Genomic DNA, 25,752 nt, shown 5'->3' on the forward strand with positions numbered 1-25,752 from the left:
AACCTGCATACTTTTACATATGTACATGATACAGATGCAAATTTGGCAGACGCTCTTACACGGTGTGACTGCCAGAGAGGCAGACGAACAGAGCGTTAGTCTCCAAGGACTCTTGTCTGGGAAAGTAACCACACTATACCAGCCAGAGTTGTAACCTCCCCGTCCTCCATAGGAAGGGCAGTGACGTTACCCACCACACTACATCAGCTATACCACTGCACATTTCACACCGTCACAGGAAGTTTCCTCCGGGCTGGTCGCTGGCTTTGGAATGTCTCGGCATGCTTTGTTTTTCTGGAAGCTCAGAGGATGCACTTCCGTGCGTTTTGCCTCCATAAAAGACTAAAAGAACAGACGACGACGCTGGATGGGACGTGATGCCTCCTGTTTTGATCACTTCAAAGGCAACACGGAAAGGGGTTACTCCTGTTCTCGGACCGCTCATGCTTGTGAAGGCGCACGAGAGGCCAGACAAAACCGTAGCAGTGAAAATAACCACCAGTCTGCTCCATCGTCAACATTACAAAAACATTATATAATGCAGACAAATATGCTTCCAACACCACATCGGTCCCACAGCCAGCTAAAACCAGGTCCCTGGATGGAAGAGAGGGACATAGACCCCAAAAAGGGAGGAAAAAAACACCACCACAAACAAAAAATAAAACCTGTACAGTCTACCAAAGCTGTGGAGATCAGATCACAGGCCCCCAGCCAACGCCTGCTGAAGCCAAAAGGTCACATGCGACCAGTCAGATTCTCGTATTGGTCCAGTCCAAAAGGTAGGACCACTCATGCCAAGCCAGAAGTTATCCCCCCTTTATATGGACACGAACACATGGGCAAGGGGTGCATTCCTGTCCGAGCTGCCAAAACACAGCGCAATCTAAATTCTTCCCAGGACCTGATAGTTCTGTGGTTGTGTTCAGCTGGATGTGGTCTTGAGGAGGGAACCGCAGGGTACTGGATCAGCAGCTGAAAATAAGAGACCAGGCAACACACCTCGCTAAGACCAAAAATAAATATAGCACAGGCCCAAACACGAAGAGGTCAGGATCATACCCCAGCCAGACGCCACGGGGTAAACCCGACGGGGTCCTAATTAAATGAGATGAGAGTTAAAGTTTTACATTTCCAACAGCATGACTCCTGGAAATGCTGGAGACAACACTGTCCTCCGAACGCCTTTCCAAAACTGTAAATCAAACAGATTTACAGAGTTTGTATCACAATGTTTGTGCTCGAATGCCCAAAAGTGATCTGAGGCCAGTAGAACCAGGTAACAAACCGCTAAAAAGTGGAAAAGTATCCCATAGCGAGCGAGACGTAAATCGGTCTGGGAACGACCAGAGCAGAGCGTTGATCCCTATCAACCGCTGCCACCAGCAGAGCGGAGGAGCCCATCCGGACCCCAGCCCCTGCCTCAGAGCAGAACACACGAGAAGATACCGATAAGAAGGTCACAGCAGGGTCGCATAGCACAAGTTGGCTCACGCCCAGAGCGGAGGGACGGCAGGTATGGGGCAGGGTTAAGACATGCATGGATACAGACAGCCGTTTCTGTTCTAAGGTGGCAGAGGCCAGGAGGGAGAGCTCAGCTGATAAACCAAAGACCGCACAGTTTGGCTTCCAACACCATAATCTCTGAAAAGAACACCACCACAAAAAGTACCTTAAATTAAATTAGTTTATTAATAATAATAAACATTTTGAATATGCATTTTTTAAGACACCAAAGGAGACTGAACAATATAGCAACAAAAATACTCTCAATACTGCTTCACCCATAAGCCACGTGAAAGAGTAGAGCAGTTTAAGAGTGGTGTTGAACAAAGCCATAGATGAACTCAAAAGGAGGGTTTCTCCACACCCTGGGTCCAGCAACCCTAAACACCCCATCACAGAGGGAGGAACCTTTAGAAGATGCAAGTCAGGGCCAGGCATGTGGTGAGAACTACAGCAGGTAAGAATACAGTGAGTGGTGCCAGTGCTTTAATTTGCAATAAGCCATTCAGCTTCTGCCTTTATTACTAGTCACTTACTTAAATAACCACATGAGAGAGAGTCCTAATAAAGGGAGTGGGAGACCATGCAAGCCTGAGGGGAGACAGAGGGGAGACAGACAAACCCACAGCAATAATTCAGTTCATTTAGCAACTTGTGCTTAGTCAGCACAAGACTTGAGCAAACATAAGACCTCCAACTAGATTTGGATGAAGCTCCGGTCAGCACGCCTTCACACAGGCCAATGTCATATCAAATGAAAACATTCAGATGTACGCTTGGAAAAGTGCAGACAGCACATTTTATTTAAAAAGGGACCTACTTAAATATACACACAAACACAATGATATTTGGAATACCAAAACTGACTTTCCACACTTATGATTGTGAACTGTTTGATCAGATTATAACTTAGATTATTCATAAACGAAGGGAACATGAAGTGAAAGATTAGCGATCACAGGTCTGGTTAACCTTCGGCTGGATATACAAGGAATGTCTATACTGATTTTAAGTTATAAGCAGCCTCATTGCTATAGGAACGCCCATCAAAGCTCCTGGACACTGACGTTCCCGCTGCGACTCCCAAAAGCCACTCAAAACCAGCAATTAGCACCAAGCCTGTGTGAGTGTGTTACAGACCACACGCACGCGCACACACACGCACGCACGCACACACGCACACACATATATTCCAGGCGAGTGACTCATCTATGTTCCCATCTAGACCATCTTGGCTCAGCCATGAATGTTGTTTGGAATCTCCCCTAGAAACAGCTGTGGGGGCCTGGTGAATGCCACTTCAGACACAACCTCACGAGGAGGGAGTTGGAGCCATACGATGACCCCACGAGGATCCCACGGGGCTTTAGCCTTACGCCGGAGATGAGAACTCTGTCCAGGAGAATATACAGACAGTTTCACCTCCCTGTCAAGCTAAAGAAAATACAAAAAAAAATCACAGGAAAGAGAAGAATGGTGGAAGACAAACAGACGGACGAGTAAAGTGGGAAAAAAGCTTTAGGATGTTACTAATTTTAGGGTGTTTGAAGTTTCCATCTGACCAGCTCGGAACAGAAGTGAAGGAAGCAAAAGGTGTGTTGAGGTGTGTGTGCAAAGTCTGGTACCAAAACCCACCACAAGATCCATTTTCAACAAAAGAACCCCCCCGGCAAAAAAAAAAAAAGATTAGCGGAAAAACAGGACAAAAGAGTTCAGAATGTTTGCAGCCCTACACAGGAAACTCACGCACACACGACTATAAATATAGCCTCCAATAAGATGGCAGCTCTTTGCTAAACCACCTTCGTCCCTGAGGACACAGCCGAGTTGGGCGTTTGGGAGCCAGAGCACCGTAGAGCACACACTTCTCCGAAAAGACAGGATTGAGGGTTCGAGCCCATATCGGCAGGTCTGCACAGAACCATCCCTATACTGCTACTGTTTGTAGAGATTACAGTGTAGCTCAGTGGTTAAGGTACTCTCTACTAGTAATCAAGATTGCCAGTTCAAGCCCCACCCCTGCTGAGATGCCACTGTTTTCCCTGAGCAAGACCCAAATTGCTCACATTGATTTCAGTCATAATTGAAGGTCAGCTAAATGCCATCAGAACCAGCTACTTGCTTAGAAAGCCCCAAAAAGCTGTAGCAGTAGCAGAGTTAGCAATGCGCCAGCGCAGACAGCTGTCAGAGATAGCACTGTGCCAAGAATGGAGTCTACACATTCACTGAGATGTTTCAAAAAAGCAAATTAAGGAACAGTAATGAGGTCCGTGAAGACGCTGCACTAACAGGAACGTGTCAGTTGCGCGGGCACCTGCAGAGTGGGTCTCTGCCAGCGAGCCATACCCACGCCAAGCTTCAGTGCTCACCACTGCTGACCACCATCGCAGAAACGCACACAAAAATAGAAGCCCAGCGTGCTGGGACGGCTGGACAGGAATGTGGCATTTCCTGCTGGTCACTTTAAATGATACGGTTCCACTTACAGAGAATTAAAGTGGGAACAGGAAAAACCTTCGACAGTGTCCTTAGACACTCAGCCAGAGAGTCTCGTACAGCCGACCCGATCAAACAGAGCTGATCTTTTCTGATCTGATATTATTTATTCTGATAGTTTGCCCTTAATAATAAACCAGTGTGTTACTTTTACTGACTCACTGAAGTTCGATGTTTTGAGTCTACAGTGTTGACTTGAATCAGGTTAAGAATCAAGAGAAATCTAATCTGGGTATTTACCCTACAGCAGGCTCAGAGTCCCCCCCCCCCCCCCCCCAGAAAAGTACGCCATCTGTCCAGTTCTTCTGTGTGGGCTACGTGCATGTTTACAGTCACTTCTGTTAGACCATGTGAATCAGACAGAGCAAACACACAAGGACAACATCCACATTAATACTTAGATTTCACACACACATGCGGAGAGAATTAATCATATTCTTTTGTATGGACTTACAAAACCTTTCCGGCCAATCCATCCTTAGTTTCCCTTTAAATGCCTGAGGTGCCTTCAGACATGACAGAACAGCAAAGTATGTTTAACACAACAGGAAGACAGCAGATCAACCCAGCTACACACTCTGTTATCCAGTGGTCTTCCCTCCACACACACACACACACACACACACACACACACACACACACCTAAAAGATGAGCATGGGCTATGATCCATTTCCTTAATGTCCATCCCAAAGTGAAGGGTCAATCCTTACATTGTGTGGTCTCTCCGTTTAGCAAGTATCCCCATTTTAAAACAATTCTGTATCTAAACAGAGAGTTTGGCTATTGAATACAGGCAGTTGCTAATGATTCTGTAAATAAACTAAAGAAATATAAATATTGAAACTGAAGAATGTAATACAATTAGCCCGAATTTTTTACAGCCATGTAAATATGTCCATCCTTTTCCCCTCTTCTGATTGGCAAGCCATGAGAATATGAGCCACCACTGACCCACTTTCCAGAACTAGGATCACCTGACCTCCTGTCTTAGAAGAAAACCTGGGGATTTGAGAGAGAATCTGAAACCCTTGGCGGAGGGTTCTGGTCTGGATCGTACTCTCCAGTAGAGCACACAACTATATGCCAATGATCCAGCAGCAGTCTGGGTGGCCAGGTACTCCAAATAGGTCCCCAAAGGACTAGAGGGGAACACAAAGTCGATTGTCCGTTACAGGCTGGCTAAGGGAGTGCCCGAGAGGAAAATACAACAGTGCTTTTGACGGAATACCTGCTCCTGCCAAATGTTGGCTCACTGCAATAAAAGCAGACTGAGACACAGCTTATTACAAGGACATTTCTCACATTAGAGTTCTTTCTGTAGTCCTAGTGAGTTCAAAACACTTATTACAAACTGGGATTTCTCAACCTGGCCTTCAATCGTCCAGATTTACTTCATCCCAGTACTGAGTTATGGCACATTGCTCTAGAACATTGAACACTATTCTAGAACATGGAACACTGTCTTAGAGCGCAGAAGACCCCCCAGAACACCGCTCTAGAACAAGGGACACTGTTCTAGAACGCAGAGCACCGCTATAGGACAATATGGAACACCGCTCTTGAACAACAGGGGGTAGAAAATCCCTCCAAAACCAGTGACTCCAATCCCATTAGAATTAATTAAGCAATTAATTATGTTAACTGCAACAGTTTAAGTGGCATTAAGTGTGCAACAGCCATCTGTCGCCGGGTTGCAGAATAGCTCACGAGTCCACAGACACTGAAAATACAAAATGTGCACTACGGAAAAACAAGAAGTATGAAGGAATCCGTCTTCAGTTTCGGCAATGCATGACTGTTTATCAAACCAAACATCAGAGAGCTAAACCAAAGAGCCAACCAAGCCTCTGTCTACCACTGGTATGCCCTCAAGCTGTCTGAATGGGGTTTGGATGTGCAGATGGTACAATGCCCAAACAGGTCGATCCTGCCCAAGCACGTACCTCTCTCAAAGCTTTATCGTCAAATAACCTACAGTCAGGTAGGGCAGGAAAGAACTTTCACTGCAGACTGCTCTCTCCTTTTAGCACCAAACAACTCACTTAAGATATTATTATAATCACAAATTCACAATATGCACCATGTCCTAAAACTATGACATGCCGATATAAGATCTCATTTGTACACACTTCCACACCTGTCCCCCCCGAGTGATTTAAATGTGAAGCATACAAACATTTTTTACATCTGCAACATGGAGTAAAAACGCAGTATGTCAAGTATTTTTTCACACGTACATTCTAATATCGATTCTAATAAAGGGACCTCGCTGCACTTCTCAAAGGAGTCCGATAATTAGCAAAGGGTGGAGCTCAAACCCTCACACGAGGCTGCGGTTTCTCCAACCTGCTATTTAGAGCTCATCTGTGAAGACCAGCATGCAGGTTCACCCAACGCGAGCATGAGCTAATGCAAGAAAAAGCACTGAAACGCCTGGAGGAAGGATGAAGTCATTTTGTCCTTTGGTGTCACTCACACTCACACACACACACACACACACACTTTCTAAGCAATAAATGGAAAAAGCTGACTAATATCTAACAGCAAGAGAATCTGTATATGAAAAAGATATACTGCCAAGATCATAAAGACTGTTTTATTCATGATCCAAACATGGAACCAAGACAAACCCATCCCCCCAGCAGTGAGAAAGACACTGATTCAAAGAACCTTGTGGTCTTCAGTTCAGGGTTACGCTACTCCTTACAATAAAGATGTTATGTGCCAGGTGTGGAAAGTTTGTGTTTTTGTATTGGTTGCTTTTTTTTAATCCTGTTACAGGTAAACCAATGAAAAACCTCGTTTGCGGAGAGGTGGCGGGACTCCTGATTTGTACATGGAGCTCTTGGGAAAGGTTATGTCTCCCCTATCTGTAAGGTAATGTGGTTATAGCCAATTCAGTGTATAGATGTGCTGGTCAGCAGCAGGCACCACTTTGTAGTGTTAATTTGGAAAGGTGCATAATGGTCAGGTAAAGCCATTTTATTATTATTTCTGTTCCTTTGGCACTGTCCAGAATGTCCACCCATACTTCTTGGCAGCCCAAAAACTCACAAGATCCAATTCCTTCAAGCATGAGCCATGTCGACGTCTGTTTCTACTGTTTGTATAAGTAAATCAATACAAATGCAGAAGTAACTGGTGTCAGCCTCATCCTTAGTAACTTCACACACGCACGCACACCTTAGGAGTGTTACATCCCGGTTATATTGCCTCCAAAACAGACCACATAACAACATGTAGTGGCTCGTCCAGGGATTATTTGAACCCGATCCGGTCCTTATTAGAATGTGTGCGTCGTTGGGACAGGTTGTATTTAGCGTATAGGGAGAGTTGTGGTCTGCTGTGAGTGTGAACAGCAGGTTGAGATGCCTACTGTGTTCGATATAGAGTGTCTTCTTCTTCTGCTTAGCTGTAAGAAAGATGAAATACTAGCAATAGCCAGACATTTTGATCCCATCACAGGTTAAACCCCTCCCCCCACCGCACACACACCCCAACACCCTCAACCACACAAACAGCGTCTTCCTCACCCATAACCCAACAGTAAAAGCCTATGATGAGAGACATATTTGACACTGAACTGCCAACTCGCACTGCTTGATAAAGGGTTTCTTCCAGGTTAAGGACTCCTCAACCCAGTCCACCTGTTCTTGCCACTCAGGGTGCTTTATTGCTGCATTGCTTCAAAAGTGTTTGCCCATGGGTAGCAAAAGCAGAGGGCAGACGACGTACCCTAACCCTAGACCGGGGCCTCGTACCCTAACCCTAGACCGGGGCCTCATTTCCAGTCTTCTTGGTGAGAAATATCTGCTCCGAGCTCCAGACCATAGAGTCAGATCAGACATGGCAGTCAGAACACTTACACTTCTGAGTGACGGTGTCTACCAATCTGCCCTCTCCTCCACAAAGTGACGCTGTACACGTCACACCCCTGCACCCCCATCCGGGGTCCCACCCCTGCCCCTCACAGGCGGGGGCAGGTTGAGGGCACATTCCCAATGCCATCATGACACCATCACCACATTTAGAAGCAAAGGTCAAATCAGAGACCATGCGCGACCCTAAACATGGCACTCAGTCACACTGCAGTACTGGATCACTGCGGTGTCAGTCCAGATGGTTAAAGATGCATGTCAAATATGTCATCATACTGAGTCCAGAAACACAGTCCGTCACTTTGCAAAATAAAAGCTCCCCACAAGACAACCATCTCCTTTCCATTCTAGTGACTTTTTGCAAAAACTGCTTTATGCTTAAAAGTATTGGTTAATAATAAGTTGTTTGTAAAATTACCAACAATTTCCATTTCGATATAATTTTAAGCACTAAGGCAATTTTCATAAAAAACTTAAAATGCCACTTGAATAGAAACATGACCAATGATGCACCGACTGCAGATGAGGGTAAGGTGGGAACACTGTCAAAGATAACTCAAAGAGGGAAACAAATTATATAATTTTACCACTAACCACCAGACCCGCCCCCCCGAGGCGCTGTGATGCGATTAGGGTCAGGACATCCTCCCCTTTCAGCAGACCATAACAGCGTTTGAGTTGTGGGGGGAAAAGCAGACAGACTTACCTAGTATAGAGTGGACACGCACAGACAGCTGGGTACGCAGAACGAAGATTGGCTTTTTGCCTATTCTGCAGGCAGACAGAGAGAGACAGACAGAAACATGTCAGTAGATTGTGAATGTGGTCACTTGTTGGTAATCTATTAAACAAATACTTCTGAGATTGTGTGTGGCTCAATCAGGGTCAACGGTCACGAGTCACCCATGGCCGTCATCTCCCCACCTCCGGACTCCATGGTGGTGAAGATGTGAGGGCATACAAAGCAACTTAATGATCTCACACACACACACACACACACACACACACAGGGATTATGGTATGGAACGTCACGGCGGCACAAGGCCATAGCACAGACATGGAAACTATGCACCACATGAGTCAGCTGCTAAATTCAGACCATCTTACAGCTCAGTATTCTTACTACTGCACCAAAGAAAACAAGATTGCACAACAACAGTCTCTAAACGCGCCTTCCAGGGCACCGGCAACGATGACATCACTCACTTTCGGAGGGGTTTGTTTCTCCTTCTCCTGCTACCATTTTTTGCTCATTTGACTGCCTGGTCTCTGCCGTCCACTTTCACAGCAGAAAACCCAGACTTGGATTTCGGTGGCGAGTGTGAAGCGCAGCTTCCTCGGGAAAGGGGTTACGTGGAGACAGAAAAGAAAAGGGCCTTTGTTGGCGGGCAGGGAACATGCAGCAACTCGGATATTCAAATCGGATTTGCGTTGCATCGAGGGTGACATCAGCGTTTTCATTAGCGGTCACACTCAGGACACCCACACGCAGGAACACACCACGCGTGCATACGTTGGGAAAATCCAGTTGTTGCCGAGTGGCATTCTGGGGTGGGTCTTAAGGCCAGACTACACAGCAGGACAGGATTAACACACTCCATTAATAAAAATAAAACCAACAGTGGTCAAAACAACGCATGCTGATCTTTAACCGGCTCAGGGGCTCATCACAGTCACACCACGCCATCCTTTCATCTAGAGTAGACACTTTGTGATAAACCGCTGTCAAACATTCAGAATTACACCCCTAAACTTGGGCCCAAGCCCCACAGACTTCACTGAAATATCGCTGAGTTTCCAGAATGTTCTAAATTCACATTTTCCCCCTCATAGCTGTAGCATTGTAAAGAAATTCTCAAGATTATGCTGTATTCATTTCTGGAGTCTTATATTCAGAGGCAGTCTAGTGGATGGGACTGTGCCTTCAATAGGAAGGCTGTGGGTTCAAACTCCGGCTCTGCCATGCAGTCACTGTCTGACCTATAACCTCTCCGCAGTAGGGGTGCTGCACAATGACCCCCAACCCTGCACTCTGACTCCAGCTTGCAAAGAAGCTGGAATATGCAAAGAGAAGCGTTTCATTGTACTGTACATGTGTATATATGAACAAATGCAGGAATTCCATCATGCCTACATCTTCTGTTCAGCTCTGCCCAACAGAGGGATGTCTGTGGCTGAATGCAACCAGTCAGGTTCTCTAATTCTCAGAATACTTTTCTTGTCTATAATGTGTTGGGAGCCACTACAGATACGGTGATAAATTCTGACCGTTCACATGCGCACGATGCATCACAGTCCTCTACACCAACAATGACCAATCCTGCCTTCCACAAATACACATTTCCCTTCATGTCCAATTAAAATTTCCAGAAAAATAATTTGGCCTTAAAGTAACTGTGCTTAGTCTGATCAAAAAGACAGACATGATGTCAATGTGTGTTACTTTTGCTTATTGCCAAGCGTTACCAAGTGTTTTGTGTGTTTAAAGGAACTCTTTCCAGGGATGACTTGTAAAAGTAACCAGCATGCTTGTGCCACATTCCTTCAGTAAGGGTGAGTCATAAGAACCCCTCCGCTTCCATGTCCTGAGCCCAGAGCGCCCCTCCCTCACCAGTATTGCGTGTACGGGTGCATGTTTGGAGTACCACAGTCATTATAAACCACCAGCTGGAAGACGGGCCCTTTCCCAACTGTTGCATAAATCCCCCCCAAACGTGTCCTTTATGTTTTCACACCTAAATAGCACACAAAAGGGCACACTGAAGAACAGACAGGCAGGCAGGGAGAGACAATGATCCATTATAGAGTGTAAGGAGTGTGAAGAGTGTATCCTTACGCTACATCTCTGTAGAACTGTTCCAGTTCATCTTTCTGCTCTGCTAGGGAGGTGTCCAGGTCCAGATAATATCCATTAGGAGACACCTGTAGGGCACATTCCTCTAACTGAGGAGGAGAGAGGAGAGCACACACACACACACACACACACAGGTCCTCATGAGAAAATGAATGCCTCCTTTGGGATCTGCACTACCCAAGTTATGAAAGTGAAATTGCACTGCATACCATTTACACAAGCATGGCACACGGGTGTGGGAAAATCTGTCAATTAGAGATATTCGACAGCGTTCTGGAAACATTCCGGTTTAAACATGAAGACCATTTAGACTACCACGCATGAAAAATGGGTTATTTCTATTCTACAAAACAATACCACAAATGCCGCCTGAAAGAAGGGACATAATATCTTAACTAACGAGAACTGGTTTTGTTGCCATCATTATCCAGTCAAAACAGTCGTCGGGGGGGTACCGTTCCTGTTGGCCTTATCGCCTTCATGCAGATCCACCCTTTCCGAAAGCATCGAGACAAATTGGCAAACGGCTGGAGCGCTTTCCTAGAACGCGCGCGAATGCACGGACAGACGTACATGCGCGCACACAGACACGCTCGAGAGAAGGGCTGCATCAGGCGTTTTCCCCCACTTGTGCAACTTGGTGCGCTCATGTGCCATCGTAGGGGAGCCCTCTTCCAGTTCCTCCGTCCTCACGCTAATGCGTTTCCCTGATTTCAGTGTCCGTTCCGACATAAACCCTCACGGTCAGTGAAAGAGGAGGCAGACAGCCTTCATTCCCACATTGGGAATCTTTATCTGATTATAATGTGTAATGAGGGAATCAGACTTGGAATGTCCCCTCTCCGAAGGGATTTGAGTCGGCCAGGAATGTTCCGTTCTTCCTCACTCCATTCTTGCTATGAGAAGTCATATGAAAACAATCCTCCATCAGCCTCGTTTAACCAAACCGGCCGAACGTCTCTGACACGGTGTGGCACATGCGCCAGAGCCAGCCGTCAGGTCACGGAAGTCCCGTGGACCGATACAGGACTGGTCCTGGACTGGACTAAACTAACCAAGCGTCTAGTAGCAGCGCTAGCGACGTTCGAGCCAGTAAAACCTTTCAGCTTTGTAAGACCAGTAACCGTGTTGGAGTGAACAAGGATCAGGATTTCCGCAGACGTCCCCGCTGCGCCCGCCCGTGTGCACAGGTGAGACCTGCCTTACCTTCAGAGGTGCCTGGAGCAGTTTGTGGACCCCCGCGATTTGTTCGCTGAGGGGTAGATGCTCGTTAAACTCGTGCTGCGGAGGTCTCCTGGGCTCGGGGAAGTTCGTACACAAAAACGGGTCCGTGTCCTCCAGATATTGAACTCGGCACGTTACTGTGGCCATGTCTCCGACCGGGCAAGTCCGGCGCCAACGGGAAGCGAAAGAGAGATGAGTAGGTCTGTTTTCTACCGTGTGTTACAAACCCATAAAGGTCCTCGCCCGGCCGCTCAGCGTCAGTAATGACCAGCTGAGGATAAAGTCCTGCACCATTCAGCAGCCTGCAAGAGCGCCGCCTCCTCGCGAAGCATTAAAAAGGCGCGCGCAGCCCGGACCCTGGCCACGCGCAGAGCGCGTGCCGCCTCCTTGGGTTTAGGTCCCGGTCCGCGTGCTCCTGCATGGCTTTAGTAATGCTGTTGGACTTAGTTTTGATAACGTTTATAACAAGGAAATCAAATGCTACGGTATCTGTACTCTGATCTAGCTCCACATTTACAAAAGGATCTTTATACAAATAGCCCATTAATGTTGGTCGCAAATCCTAAGAAATGGGACAATAAGTGTGAATGTGACTAAAATGTTTTACAATTTTATTGTGATAAACGATCCGACAGACTGGAAATAAATCACACTTTATAAATGTTCCCAATATAGTTACAATAACAAAGGTCATGACAGTACATCTTCCAAAGTGGCAAAGATCCAAGAACACAATTTAACATCCTTAACACACAACCGACAACTGGACGTTCAGCTGTTTCATTCTTAGTATTTCCATATACATTATACAAGTGTTTTCTGGAGCTTGAGGATTACATTTATGGTAAACAAGATAAAGACAGAGAGTGGCACGTGTCCACTAAACACTTGCTTTAATAAACTGTCATTTCTAGGTAAGCAGCCCCGTATTCCTGACGTTTGTAAGGCCTTTTCTGAAGACCTGGCCTGCTAGAGGCCAATTAAGTCCTTGTTGGTAATGGTTTATAGTTAAGAACACTATTTCCTGATACGTCACTCGAAGGCGTTTCACTTTAAAGTTTTCAATTTATTTTAAAGTCCTTCCTCTATTATTCTTTTTTTTTCATGAAATTTGCAAAAAAATGTATTTTCAATGATGACACCTATCAAAGTCCTATGCTATATACTTGATCTTTAAAACCTGTGACCCAATCAGGCCACACACTAAGAAATGTCCAGATCAAACTTTAGTTTTTGTTTTCATTCATTCAATCATTTATTTATTTGTTGGAATTTAAGTTCCACGGAACTTCTTCAAGCATCTGTCATAATTTTCAAATTATATAAGATATAAAAGGAATCATATCTGTCGTTATTATGCTGGTGAAATTATTCAGTTTTATTGAAAACTGTACCAAACATTGCTGTGGAGAAAATCTTTATGTCCCATTATAATTAATGTCTGATTAATATTTCTATTCAATTCAATAGATACTGTTAGAATCCTTCAACTATTTTCAGCTTTAAAGCTGAAAACCTAGATCTCATCATCAAACATGTATTCATATCTCCAAAGCAATGTTTTCAAACCCTAAAAAAGAAAAGAATACAGCCTCTCTTTCCTATCTTATTTAAGAGAATGAAAGATGCCATGGTTTGCACCCAGACCCATAAACGGTCTGAAATTCTTGTTGTCAAACAGTCAACAATCACGGCAGGACGATGGTGGAGCAGACACTGTGGGCTGACAGCCCCAGAGGCCCCGGGCGATCTCAGCTTCCGTTCTGGTTTGACTGGAGGTACTCATTGTACAGCTTTTCCTGTGCTTCATACAGCTTACGCAGTTTTTTTGCCTGTCCCTTGCTAATTTCCTTCCCTTCCGCATCACGTGTAGGGAAACCCTGTGTATAAATTGAGAGACAAGGGATGGCATAAGGATTTCTGAACAGTGCGGAGATGCAAAGACAATTTACATTTGAACTGGTCATGATTTCTGCAACATTTCACTGAAAGAAAAAGGAGAGAGAGAGAGAGAGAGAGAGAGAGAGAGAGAGAGACAGACAGAGACAGAGAGAGAGAGAGACTATGTTACCGTGTCATCGAAGCTGGAATACTTCTCTGTTTCTGAGCGGAACATCTCACTAGGAGGAACCTTCATCTTTGCCTGTTTTGCCATCTATGACATCAGAAAAGTGTTAAACAACAGAACTACTAGATATCTGCACCAGGTTGGCCATTCGTCCAAATAAGGTGCACTGGCTGAGGTCGGGTGTCTTCACATGTGCAGTAAGAAAGCGGCGTGCCGGCGGGTTGCCAGCGTGTCTCACCTCCTCGTCACGCTTCTTCCTCAGAGCTTTCTCCTTCTTTTTCTTCTTTTCCTCCTCCAGCTGTTAACAAAATGATTTATGACCAATTTATCAATTATCTCCATTAAAGAACACAAATTACTGATACACGGAAAGCAAATTTACAGCATGCTGGAACAAAAACAGGCAGTTAAATTAGTGTATTTACTTCTGAAACTGTAATTCAGAACTAGAATTACAGGAGCCTGTAAGGTGAGCCCTGCTCCACTCCCCAAACGCCAAAGCCTCGGGTGCGGTTTTCCTGACCTCAGCCATGTTTCATCGAATGTGTCCTTTGCGCTATAATTAATATCCATTACACTGATATCTTGATGATTAATTACCATGGTATAATAAACTACAGTTGCAACTTTCGGCCAATTGTGTACTCATAGGTTACGCAAAAACACAAAAACAAAAACACCCCTGTGCTTCTGTGATCATCCAGGTGTTGTAGGATGCTAAGGAAAAAAACTTCCTATTTGGGAACGCCATCAGTTGCTTTACCAGAGCAGGGGAGTACTGGCAGCTGATCTTAGACACAGTGGACTAACGGACCGAAATTCAACATCAAAGACTATTTGCATAAAACAACATAAATGTAAACATGTAGTGCAATTCCCACATAAAGTAAAAGATCTGGATTGAGATCAGATGTCTCAGAACCACAAAGTGGAAATTACCATTTTCTTTTCTTCTCTCTCCTTCAGCAGAGTCTCTCTGTCTACGAGCTTCAACACGGTACGCAGACCTTAAACGACAAACACCAGCAGACGAAACACATCACCCCTTAAATCAGCCCACCGGTTCAAACAGAGTTATGCAGTATGAACTCGGAATTCATAGAAACCAGTGCAGTGAGGTATGGCTGGGAAGGCCAGTTTCCAGAAGCCAAAAATGTAAGCACTTATTTTCTCGGGGAGCACGGAGGAGGAGAGGATAAGTGCTTCGTTTTGCTTCATCATTTATCAGCTCTCTACACAGATTTCATGTGGTGCACAGGGTTCAGTTATTTAAGTACCTCCCTGAGAAAAGGAACCAAAGTCTCATTTAAACTGGACAAAATCCTACTGGCAGCGCTGAACATCATAAAATTGTGGAAAAGTAATTTTACATTAAAACGCTAATATTTGTGCCAGGTTGCTGGGAAAGTAAAATAAAACAGCGGCTTAGTAACTGGAAATTCTTTAGTGATTAATAGTGTGAGCACCAGTTTACCTTCGTGATCCTCCATTCGGACTCCTAGCTCTGGGAGAACGTCATCCCGGACGGTATCGCACAACTGGAGCACTTCTGTCACTGTCAGACAAAATCACGGAGGGACAAATCCGTTCCTCTCTCCCGTCAACGTTCCGATAAGCGTCTCTGTTTATGGTGTGCGGACGTTAGCTTTACCTTTTTGTTCCCTTGCGATTTTTCGGACACCCTCTCTGAAGTCCGCCAGCACGTTTAAATAGGGCATGACTGTGCTTTCCAGCTGCAGAACAGTTCAGAGGAGGTCGCACTCTTACACTTCATGCAAATAAAATCAGTTAGGCTGAATTCTAAAGATCCGCTATGAATTGAACAACAGCATAAATTGTATTACTCCTGCAGGCAGTAATCAAGAGCAGATTATGCAATAACTATTTTAAAATTACGAAGAAGACTTGATTTCTTTTACTTAGAAATGGCCACTGGTAGCTCACTGGTGAAGGTACTGGACCAGTACTCTAAAGGTTGCCAGTTCAAGTCCCACCACTACCAGGCTGCCACTGTTGGGCCCCTGAGCAAAACCCTTATTACTCAAGTTGTGTTCAGTCAGAATTGTAAGTCGCTTTGGATAAAAGCATCAAATAAATACTGTAAATGTACTTACATCAACATTTTGGCCATTTGTTCCAACAGGGAATCCAATAGGTTCTGTTCCCTCAATTGCTCCAAATGTCTATACAAAAAGCACAAAAAAAAAAAGCAGCTTCACTGAGCATGTGTGGGGCGGAGCCAGTGTCTCCATTCTGCTGATCTGGGTGGTTGCTGTCATGCTCAGTAATGTGTGTTAGGAACACTAGAAGTTCCATTCAACACACAAAAGTAATGTTAACATGTTCATTTGAAATTTTGCACTTCACATAACCAGACAACTTGACATCATCAAAAGTGTAATTACCCTGACCACATGTCTTCCCAGAGTCCTCAGTGTTCATTTCAGTGCCACCTGTTCTCCTTTCTTTCGACAACGTCGTGTCGTGTTTTGGACGACCCGTGCAGACTCACCTGGAACATGTGGGTCAGGTAGCGGGCGATGCTCTGCAGCAACACGCGATTGGGCAGCAGTTTTGCGGCCTTCCTGGTTGCCATGTAGCTGTTGCTCTGACCCACCAGAGTTCGCATCTCCTCCAGAGCTGAGCGCGTGTCGATGTTGTCACACAGAGCCTCGTGAACGGCCTCTTTCTTCTCGTAGAAACTACACACCGAACACAAACGCAGTTAAATCTACTTCAAAATCCAAGAAACAAATCCTAAGTAACTAAAGATAAGAGTTTCTGGGTTTAGATGCACTATTTGATGTATGTGTGTGTGTGTGTGTGTGTGTGTGTGTGGTAATGTCCAAGAAGTCACCTCTTATTGAGTTCAACCTCCTCCACCGCCCACTTCTCAAACTGACCCGTAAAGTCAGTGGGGGTCCTCAGGATGTCCTTAACATTGAGGAAGAACTCCTATTGGCAGAGAGGAATCCATTCAGACACAGACACAAAGACAGGCACCGATGCAGAGTCACGCCAGGACCATTATGTGTGCGACCATGCAGACGCTGACGGTGAGGTCACTCACGTTCATGAACTTCTCGTACTGAATGGCAGACTCCATGGTGTTGATGGAATAGTCAAGCGTGTCCTTCCACGAGTGCATGAGAAAGGCCAAACGTAGCTGCCGTGCTGTGGAGAGAGACAAGACACGTTTCTGTAGAGCACGGCACCCTCCGAGCTACCCTCGTCCGGGGAACTTCAGCCCAGCTATGGAGTCAGAAAACGGCCCTGCTCAGGACGTGACCTGCTCGGCAAGCAGGACAGCTGGAGAACCTGTACCTGTGAGACTGGCCAGGGGGCGTCTACAGAACCAGTACCTGTGTGACGGGCCAGAGCATCTTTGATGGTGATGAAGTTCTTCAGAGACTTTGACATTTTGCAGCCAGCGATGGTCAGGTGACCCGTGTGTAAGAAATAGCGCACCCAGTGGTCGTTCTCAAAATAGGCCTGCGGAGACATCAGATCCAACCCAGCAAGTCAGCAAACACACAGGACACCACAATCCATCCACAGCAGACTACAACGAACAAAACTACACAAGCAGGTCTTGTTAAAGGACGCTGTATTTCATGAGTGTGATGAGCCCAGAGAGGACTGTCACTGCACCTCAGACTGTGCTAGCTCGTTGTCATGGTGAGGGAACCGCAGATCAAACCCTCCTCCGTGTATGTCCATGGACGACCCCAGAATGGACCCAGCCATGGCGGAGCACTCGATGTGCCACCCGGGACGTCCCTTTCAAACACAGCAAGAGCGCCACACCTTAGACGGCATTCTACTGAGCCCAAGTCTTGGTAAGGAAACACGAACGAACTGGTATCACTCACTGGTGTAAGACAGAAGTCAGTGCCGGTGTACTGTAATGTCACCAAACACCAGATGTTTCAGCAGTATGGCACTGTATGTGGCCTCCACCCACCTCCCCTTAACTTCCCCCTCACCTCCACCCACCTCCCTTCCACGACCTTTCCGCACCTCCCCCGACCCCATCTCCCCTCACCTTCCCCCAGGGAGATTCCCAGGACGGCTCCCCGGGTTTGGAGGCCTTCCACAGGGCAAAGTCATTCTGAGAACGCTTCTCACTCAGACGGTCTGCCGAGATGCTCAGATCACCTACAGAACAGAAAGACGTAATCAAATCATTAGCACTGTCCACTACAGTAATACGTTATATATACACCAAATGGAGATTCTACGGCTGTGTACTGTAGTGAAAGATGTAGACATATTAAAAATTTGTAGACAAAGTTTCCAGAACCTTCCAGAGACAAAAAAGACAAAACAAAAGTTCCCCTAAATTGTACACTTTCATGTATGACATATTCCATAATGGCCAGTACACATATTTCACCTTCCCCCTCCTGCAGGGCTTTCTGATCCCCCACCGCCTCAGGGACCAGTTTAGCGTATGCGTGTCCTGAACTGGTGTCAAACTTCACAGTGTCAAAATACACCGACCCGTTGGACTCATACCTGCACAGGTTAGAAAGACAACCGTATTTCACACGTTGGAATGCGCAGGCACTGTGGGAAGGTATCGTGGGTATTTAACATGCATTAAAAGCACAGTACGTTCTCTTGAAAAACAGCACTATACAAACCCATATCCATTGTTGACTATTTTCTTTACAAACTCCACAATCTCTGGCACGTACTCACTGACCCGTGTGAGTACATCAGGAGGGAGAACCTGTCAATCAAGTAATGTCACTAAGCAACCGATTGTTACATCATTCCATCTAGCTGCCACAACCTCTTCAGAAGCAAAAAAATCATTACATTAAACACTAAAGATTGATACATCAAACATAAAAGATCAAGACATCAAACTTAAAAGTCCCACGGTAAATGCCAATACAGACATTTGACGCAAACCTCTCTCTGCCAGCCAATCAAAAACAAACAGGAAATCTATTCTGCCTTATACCACAAGCCTAAAAGTGCAAACAGTAAACATTTCCTTAAATATAAACAATACAGTGCTCACATTGAGGGCATCCATGTCTTTGTGAAACTCCCCTTCCCAGTATTTTGGCAACAGTGAGAAAATTGAGTTTTCTGTTACTTGGCTGCCAAACTGGGAATCCAACCACTCAGCCAAAAGGTCCTTGGCTTCTTCAAGTAAAACCTAACAGATACAAAATCAACATCACGTCAAGTCAAATTTATTTATACAGCGCTCTTTAAAGCGGCTTTGTGACAGCAACTGTTGTAAAGATGTCCGAGTCCAAGCCAAGTGCAACAGTGGCAAGGAAAAACGAGATGATAAATAAACTGCGTACACCTTTAAGCAGTATTCTGACATGGACACAATATAAACTGCATACTGAGAGTAGTAAACAACGTATAGAAACATGGGTACCAAGTAAAAGTTAAAGTTAAAGAAACAGTTCACTGCATTCCTACTAAGACCAAGTCACAAGCAGGCTAAGATCACACACATACCTGAGCCTGACTCTGGATGGTAGCGTCTACAGTGCCGCTCTGCGCTGCCCCCTGTAGGGGAGTCAGCGCAGTCGTCACGGCCGTGTCCAGTCGTTCAAACATCTGCTTCTTATCTGGGTCTGTGGTCTCCGCAAGCTTGGCTTTGAAAGGCTAGAACACCACAACAACAACAAAAAAAATAATTCATGAGCTCTCAAAACTAAACACACGCATACTGATACTGAAAAAGTTTATTAATGACTGATCACTGTTACTATACGACTGTCTCATTCTGTCTACAGCTACTGTAGTGTGATGAAGTTCCACATATGATAACCGTGACAGCTGCTAGATATCAGAAACCACAGGAAATTCATTTCCACAGTCTGACGCTATTAAAAGTTTCCAAAACAAATAAACATTCACATGATAAACCAGGCAGCCTCTGACAGGCAATCCAATCGGCCGAGTTCGGACACTCACCTCTCGTGCGGATAAGACGTCCTGCAGTATCTGAGTGGCACTGGGTTTCTTCGCTCTGTACTGCTCCAGCAGGTGAGTCTGTCTGGCACGCTTAATGATCTAAAGAGAGCAGCGATCATCGCACGTTAGGACGTTCTTGTCCAAACTCTGTATTTTTGCTTCTCAAGATAAGATTGTCGGGTGTTTTGTGGTTCAGTGGTTAAGGTACTTGACTTTAATTGGAAGGTTGCTGGTTCAAGTCCAACCACTGCCAAGTTGCCACTGTTGGGCCCCTGAACAAGACCCTTAACCCTCAATTACTAAAGTTGTGTTCAGTCATAAATTTAAAAAGTTACTTTTTTGGGGATAAAAGCATCAGATAAATGCTGCAAATGTTTGTGTATTTGAGATCAGCACTGAGCAAATAATGAAGCTAGAAGCCACAACAATTATGCACTTGTAAATTATGCACTCGTAACAATTATGCACTCGTAAAGCTGGGTCAGGTTACAAACAAATGGAAAGCTTAATTGTAGATGTCGACTGACTTTTGATTGTTTGTAGGCCAAAGGAGGATTTCTTTTAAATAATATAGTCAGTATGCAAATCTAGAATTTACATTTAAAGCTGATGCTTTTATCAAAAACAACTTACAATTCCGTCTGAACACAACTTGAGCACCTGAGGGTTAAGGGTTTTGTTCAGGGGCTCAACAGTGGCAACCTGACAGCACCGAGACTTGAACTGGCAACCTTCTGATTACTAGTCCAGTACCTTCTCACCACTGTAGTCATCAAACCTTATCATCAATGTCAGTGATGTTCATGCAGTAGAAGACATCATATTTAAAATAGTCCATCAGAATTCTTCGAAGGATGTCAAAAGAAATGTAGGATCTGGAAGGGGACAGGAAACCGCCTCATGGGTAAAGGACTGCCACACGGACTTGCTAACAATCTTGTGTGAATTTCATTTAAAAACTTTGTTCTGGCTCCCAAAATGTGGTACAAAAGGTTTTTGTAAGACAACTGAGCAAGTGGTACTTTCAATAATCTCTCTCTGGTACTTTCAATTATCTCTTTTAGGGAAACGACTACGCAAGCAAAAGTGAAATTGAGCTGCAACAGATGAGCGTTTTCTACTTTCTCTTTCATACACCAAAACAAACCTTTAGATATATCCACCAAAGCATCCGCGTGGGTTTACAGGGCAGAGTGGATGCGTTAAACCTTACACTGAGCAATACAGCATTCCTATACGACCATGACAAAGAGTGCAACACAGACTGGTGTAGAGGAGCATGGTGGATTAAGGCAAACGCACAGATCTGGAACATTCACAGAGGACTTTACCTGGCATGGCCCATGTGTGACGCATCATAGACTGTGGGGCCACAGCAGTACCACAGCACTCTGTTGCTATGCTGCGGGATAAACACCTCCTAAAAAACAGCAAACACCACAGCATGTAGAGAAAGGTGCCAAGTCACTCACTGCTGACCAGACATGAGATGATATGAAGATAAATACTGAAATATGATTATACTGTAGTATGCCCAACACATAAAACTTTACCCTAAAAAGTATAACATTTATAGGAACTATTTAGAGCACTATAAGACCTTTAAATATTTGTTTACACTTGACTACTGCATGGTCACACCCGCACACACCCACGCACACTATGGGGCACCACTGGTACCAAGGGCAGCAGAGCGGAGAGAGCAGATATGTGTGGACACACCTTGGTCCGAGTCAGGCTGTTGTACAGTCTGAGTTTTGGCTGTTCTGTCCCATCTGGAGGAGACCAGTGAGGCTGGAGACGTTTGCCTTTCGCTGCAGGGCAAAGTGCATCAGTTATTAATTAAATCATTCATTCACTTATATTAGAGTTATGCATTTTATGTCTAAATGTCCATTTCTGTTATGGTGAATAAATGGCCGTGGTTATGGAGGGGACAGCGAGACCTTCATCTCCAGCACCCATGTTGATTATGGTACACGGATGATGGCAGTGGTGGAGATGAGATGTGTCCAGTCCCTCACAAACTCAGACACGTGCAAAGAAAGGTCAGGGAAGCGTGGTGTAGAGAGGTGGTATGCCACAGACTGACAGGAAACGTAAAGCGGCAAAGATGGCGTGTTGGCTGACTGTCGCAGAACAGTGTGTGCACAGCAGCTAGCAGCGTGAGCCAGCGTTATTTCCACAAAGCAGCTTCACACACTTTCACCTCATTTACAGAAAGCAGCTGGACTCCAGCCAATCGTGTACAATTGAGACCCACACTACTACAACAGCAAAAACAGGAAGCACTGCCCTCAAAGCAGTGTTCCCTGCCCAGCTCGGTCCAGAATCGACACACCAACCACCATCCACACTCTGCTGCAGGCTGCACACATGCTACATCAGCCTCAGAGTGGGGGCAGTCGGTCTCTCTCTCCCTCTCGCTACTCACTGCTGGCGTCTGGCGCCTGGCTGCTCGTTTGGGTCTGGAGGGCGGCTATGTGCTTGTACCAGCGCAGGGCGTGCGCGTGTCGCCGGTCAGGGGGCCCGCGGAGAAGCGCAAACGCTTCCTCGTCGGCGCGCGACGGTGCGTAGCCGGCCAGGTAGCTACGGCTGCACAAGTACTCGTTCAAGGCCTCTAACCTGCGCACGTCCTCCCTTATACACAGCAGGAAGCCATAATCAAAGGCTGGGAAGACAAGAGGGAGCGCACACACACACACACACACACACACACACACACACATCCGCAGACAGCAGAAAGACCTCAGCCGCTTCTGTGGGGAACAGAAACAAGATGCTGATGGCGTTGTGAGGGGTTGAGGGCAGGTTTCAGGGGATATCAATGTCCAGCCTCACAGAGTAACAGTAATGGCTCAGTCGCAACAGAGCCTCGACTTGACCTGACAAGTATGTGTGCTTTCTTTCTGCAAATTAGTCAGCATGGGATACATAGCTGGCTAGTTATCATTCAGCTTCTGATCAAAGCAGCGATCGTCTAAAACCTTCCAGGTTTCAGGTTCATTAAACTGGGTAATCGATCAGTCGGCTGGTGGGGCAGTCCAGTGACAGGCGAGCTGCGTAGTGACTGGGAATATCAGCGTTTAAAAGGAACAGCAGCACCGAGGCATGTTCGCAATAACGGATGCAGCTGCCCATGCGAGATGTAGCTGGCATTATCAGACATGAAACCTTAGTTAGGATGCAGCTGCCCTGCCATTATCAGACCTGACATCTTAGTATGTAGACACTTTGATTTTGGTTTATGCCGCTGTAAAGAAAATAACCTTGCAGACCTAACGGCAATGTAATCTGGACGCACACACCGTTTTAACTATTCAAATAATTGTGGATTTAACAGAGATTACATACCTTGTTCTCCTGCGCCTGCCATTTTTCGGTAGCCCAGTATCTGATGCAACAGTAACGTGTCCGTAAACCAAAGACTGTGTGATTTCTAAATCATTGACCACAGAACAGGACTGTGCACATGACCTGCAGATCAGACATACGGAACAGAGTTTCCGCCAATAGTTCTGCCTTGTGAAGCGTTTCTTCCTGGTATCTTTAGCCTTGCATTGATTTCAAAATAAAAGTAATTTATTTTAAATTAATAATTTTACAAAGGCCGCAACATATGTTACTTAATATATATATATATATATATATATATATATATATATGCATGCCAATTTTTCCATAATAAAATATGTAACAGACAGGACATCAAATTGTGAATTATTCAACTGGGCCAAGTAATTAGCTGGCCAATTGTTTAATACTATACTGAACATGTTTAAAAGAATACATATTGAAATAAGATTATTATCCATAACTGTTCTATTCCCAATTCTCACAAAACATTATATTTGTAATAAAAGGAAAATTAAAATAATTTATTTTTATTATATTAAATAATATTTTAATATTAAACCTCTGACATTTGAAATATTTCTGAATTTAATTTATATTTCTCAAGCTCAATTCTCTTCTTTTCTGCTTAGATTTTAAGTGTCTAGTTTTCGCTTCAATTTCTGCTTTAAACAATTCAATTGGCATCTGTATCTGCTCTCTCTACACTAAAAGCTGTTTTATTTCCTCTTGTTTCCTGTCCCATTGGGTGATTGATAATTCTTGGGCATTGTTGGACATGACAGCATCAGTACAGCTGGAGCTGATGGTGTTGGTGGAGTCAGGGGTGGTGTTGAGGTCTGGGGCCTGCACTGTCAAGCCACGCCGACCCCAGCTCCTGTAATGTCAACATGCGAGTCCTCCCCAGTTATGTCAGGGACTAATGTTGAGCGCTGCTGCACATCTGGTGTTGGTCCACCTCCAGCTGGAGTGTTTTTTAGAGTTCTCTGCTGTTTGCTTTTTTAAATTGCTCCATTTCTTATGGACGTACATTTTTCACGTTTCTGCGCTCCACTCCTTGTTTTTTGTTTGTTAGTTTGTTTTTTGTGGGGAAGTTGTTGTCTTTAATTGTGTGACGTCACCGGACATGTCAGTTCCCTGAAATCCAACATTTGTATCAGCATCGTTAAATTTGGAGGGAGAAGCTAAACTAATGTTTTAAAATTAAATCAATTTAAATCAAATTGAGACAGCTATAGGTAGAACACATAGCACGGATTATTAAAAACCTAACACAACCTTTCCGTCACTCGGCTAATTCAGATAGCTATTTCGTTAGCCGCAGATTCGTTAACGTTCACCGATAAAGTGCCGTTAAAACATTAAGCTCGAGAGCCTTAACTAGTACGACAGACACACCACAACTTAATTCTGCGTGTCGTTAGTTTAAAACTAACTACTACCAACGTAAGGTTTAGGATGGACTTTACACCCCAGTGCTACCTGCATTAGAGCCACACAACAGGTGGGCTACCTGCACTAGAGCCACAGCAGGTGGCTTTTTTCCCCAGTCCAGTAGTTCCTGCAGAAAATATGAAACAAGTAAAATGCTACATAATTCATTTGGGCAGGTGCAAGGAGGGGCAGAATCAAATGAGTTCACAGACAGAACAGACTTGTATCGCACCTGTTCACTTTGACATTGCCATGAATTGAGAACACATGAGAAGACAGAAAAGAAACCAGGAATGAAGTAATGGAAAGTGAAAGAAAATGAAGAAAAGGGTTAGTAGCTATTTGCATATTCATGTTTCCACAGCAAGCTTGTACACGCAGGAGCTTCATCAATTTGATAACAGGCAAAATGATGCGAATGTTTTAATTTGAATGAGTAGATTTTTTGGTGCCATCTAGTAACCGCCAAGAGAAAGTGGTTCATAAAAGTATTTATTTGTCCCATATTTTCCTGCCTGTTTCTGATATGGCTTTTTAACAGTGACGCTGTACATATATTTCTTTTTACACACACAACATGCTTTAGGTTTCCTTGACATCAATGTATTCTGTATTATTGTACACTGTTAATTACTGTTATGTATTTACACATTATTTATACATCATTGTTATATTCATTACTGTTAGTTATTTATTCATTCAGAATTTCTGTTTATTATTACTATCTATTTATTCATTATCTCCTTTTCCATTACACAATAATATGCTGCATATTTAATTCACGCATTCTGCACCTTACACCCCACACTCATCTATACTCTACTCAGCTTTACCCTCAACTACACACTGCACTTTACACTCAACCATTCTCTAAGGTCAGACACTTGCAGATAAAATACAGTTTTAATTTACAGCGGAGTAACCAACAACCGTAACAGTGAAACAGGCGAGGGTCAAATCCAGAGCAGTAAGGTGATCAAATCCA

General features: G+C 44.7%; 2 protein-coding genes across 4 annotated transcripts in view; both read right to left on the reverse strand.

Moving 5' to 3' along the window:
• fhod1 (formin homology 2 domain containing 1) overlaps positions 1-12,280 on the reverse strand; it is a 38,257-nt gene extending 25,977 nt beyond the window's left edge. The window contains 3 exon segments of the mRNA XM_035520699.1: positions 8,588-8,652; positions 10,718-10,824; positions 11,942-12,280. Of these exon segments, the coding sequence (XP_035376592.1) occupies positions 8,588-8,652; positions 10,718-10,824; positions 11,942-12,106 (337 nt within the window). The 5' untranslated portion in view covers positions 12,107-12,280.
• A 267-nt stretch (positions 12,281-12,547) lies between these two features.
• Positions 12,548-23,441, reverse strand: cars1 (cysteinyl-tRNA synthetase 1). Of its 3 annotated transcripts, none has more exons than XM_027018667.2 (23): positions 23,334-23,355; positions 22,414-22,650; positions 21,702-21,793; positions 21,311-21,399; positions 20,758-20,854; positions 19,980-20,078; positions 19,518-19,667; positions 19,060-19,200; positions 18,674-18,762; positions 18,424-18,545; positions 18,073-18,185; positions 17,679-17,807; positions 17,390-17,519; positions 17,098-17,201; positions 16,885-16,982; positions 16,540-16,729; positions 16,142-16,210; positions 15,679-15,760; positions 15,502-15,582; positions 14,967-15,034; positions 14,266-14,325; positions 14,031-14,114; positions 12,548-13,839 (listed from the first exon to the last, which is right to left on the reverse strand). In XM_027018667.2, the coding sequence occupies exons 1-23, from the start codon at positions 23,353-23,355 to the stop codon at positions 13,711-13,713; spliced, it is 2,475 nt and encodes an 824-aa protein (XP_026874468.2). In that variant the 3' UTR covers positions 12,548-13,710. The 3 variants fall into 3 exon arrangements, with proteins under 3 accessions (XP_026874468.2, XP_035376976.1, XP_026874470.2); XM_035521083.1 differs by having other exon boundaries at positions 13,711-13,839; positions 22,414-22,619; positions 23,334-23,441; XM_027018669.2 differs by lacking the exon at positions 22,414-22,650 and having other exon boundaries at positions 13,711-13,839; positions 23,334-23,400.
• Between the last annotated feature and the right edge of the window lie 2,311 nt (positions 23,442-25,752).

Source organism: Electrophorus electricus, chromosome 21, assembly GCF_013358815.1.
Source record: "Electrophorus electricus isolate fEleEle1 chromosome 21, fEleEle1.pri, whole genome shotgun sequence".
Lineage (NCBI taxonomy): Eukaryota > Metazoa > Chordata > Actinopteri > Gymnotiformes > Gymnotidae > Electrophorus > Electrophorus electricus.

Bases quoted from the DNA above. Each gene is read 5' to 3' on its own strand.
- cars1 (XM_027018667.2), bottom strand. From the start codon at position 23,355: ATGGCAGGCGCAGGAGAACAAG. The intron at 14,326-14,966 runs GTAATTTCCACT...TTTTGTTAACAG, and splicing joins AGAGAGAAGAAAAGAAAATG to CTGGAGGAGGAAAAGAAGAA. The intron at 14,115-14,265 runs GTGAGACACGCT...CTGATGTCATAG, and splicing joins GGAAGAAGCGTGACGAGGAG to ATGGCAAAACAGGCAAAGAT.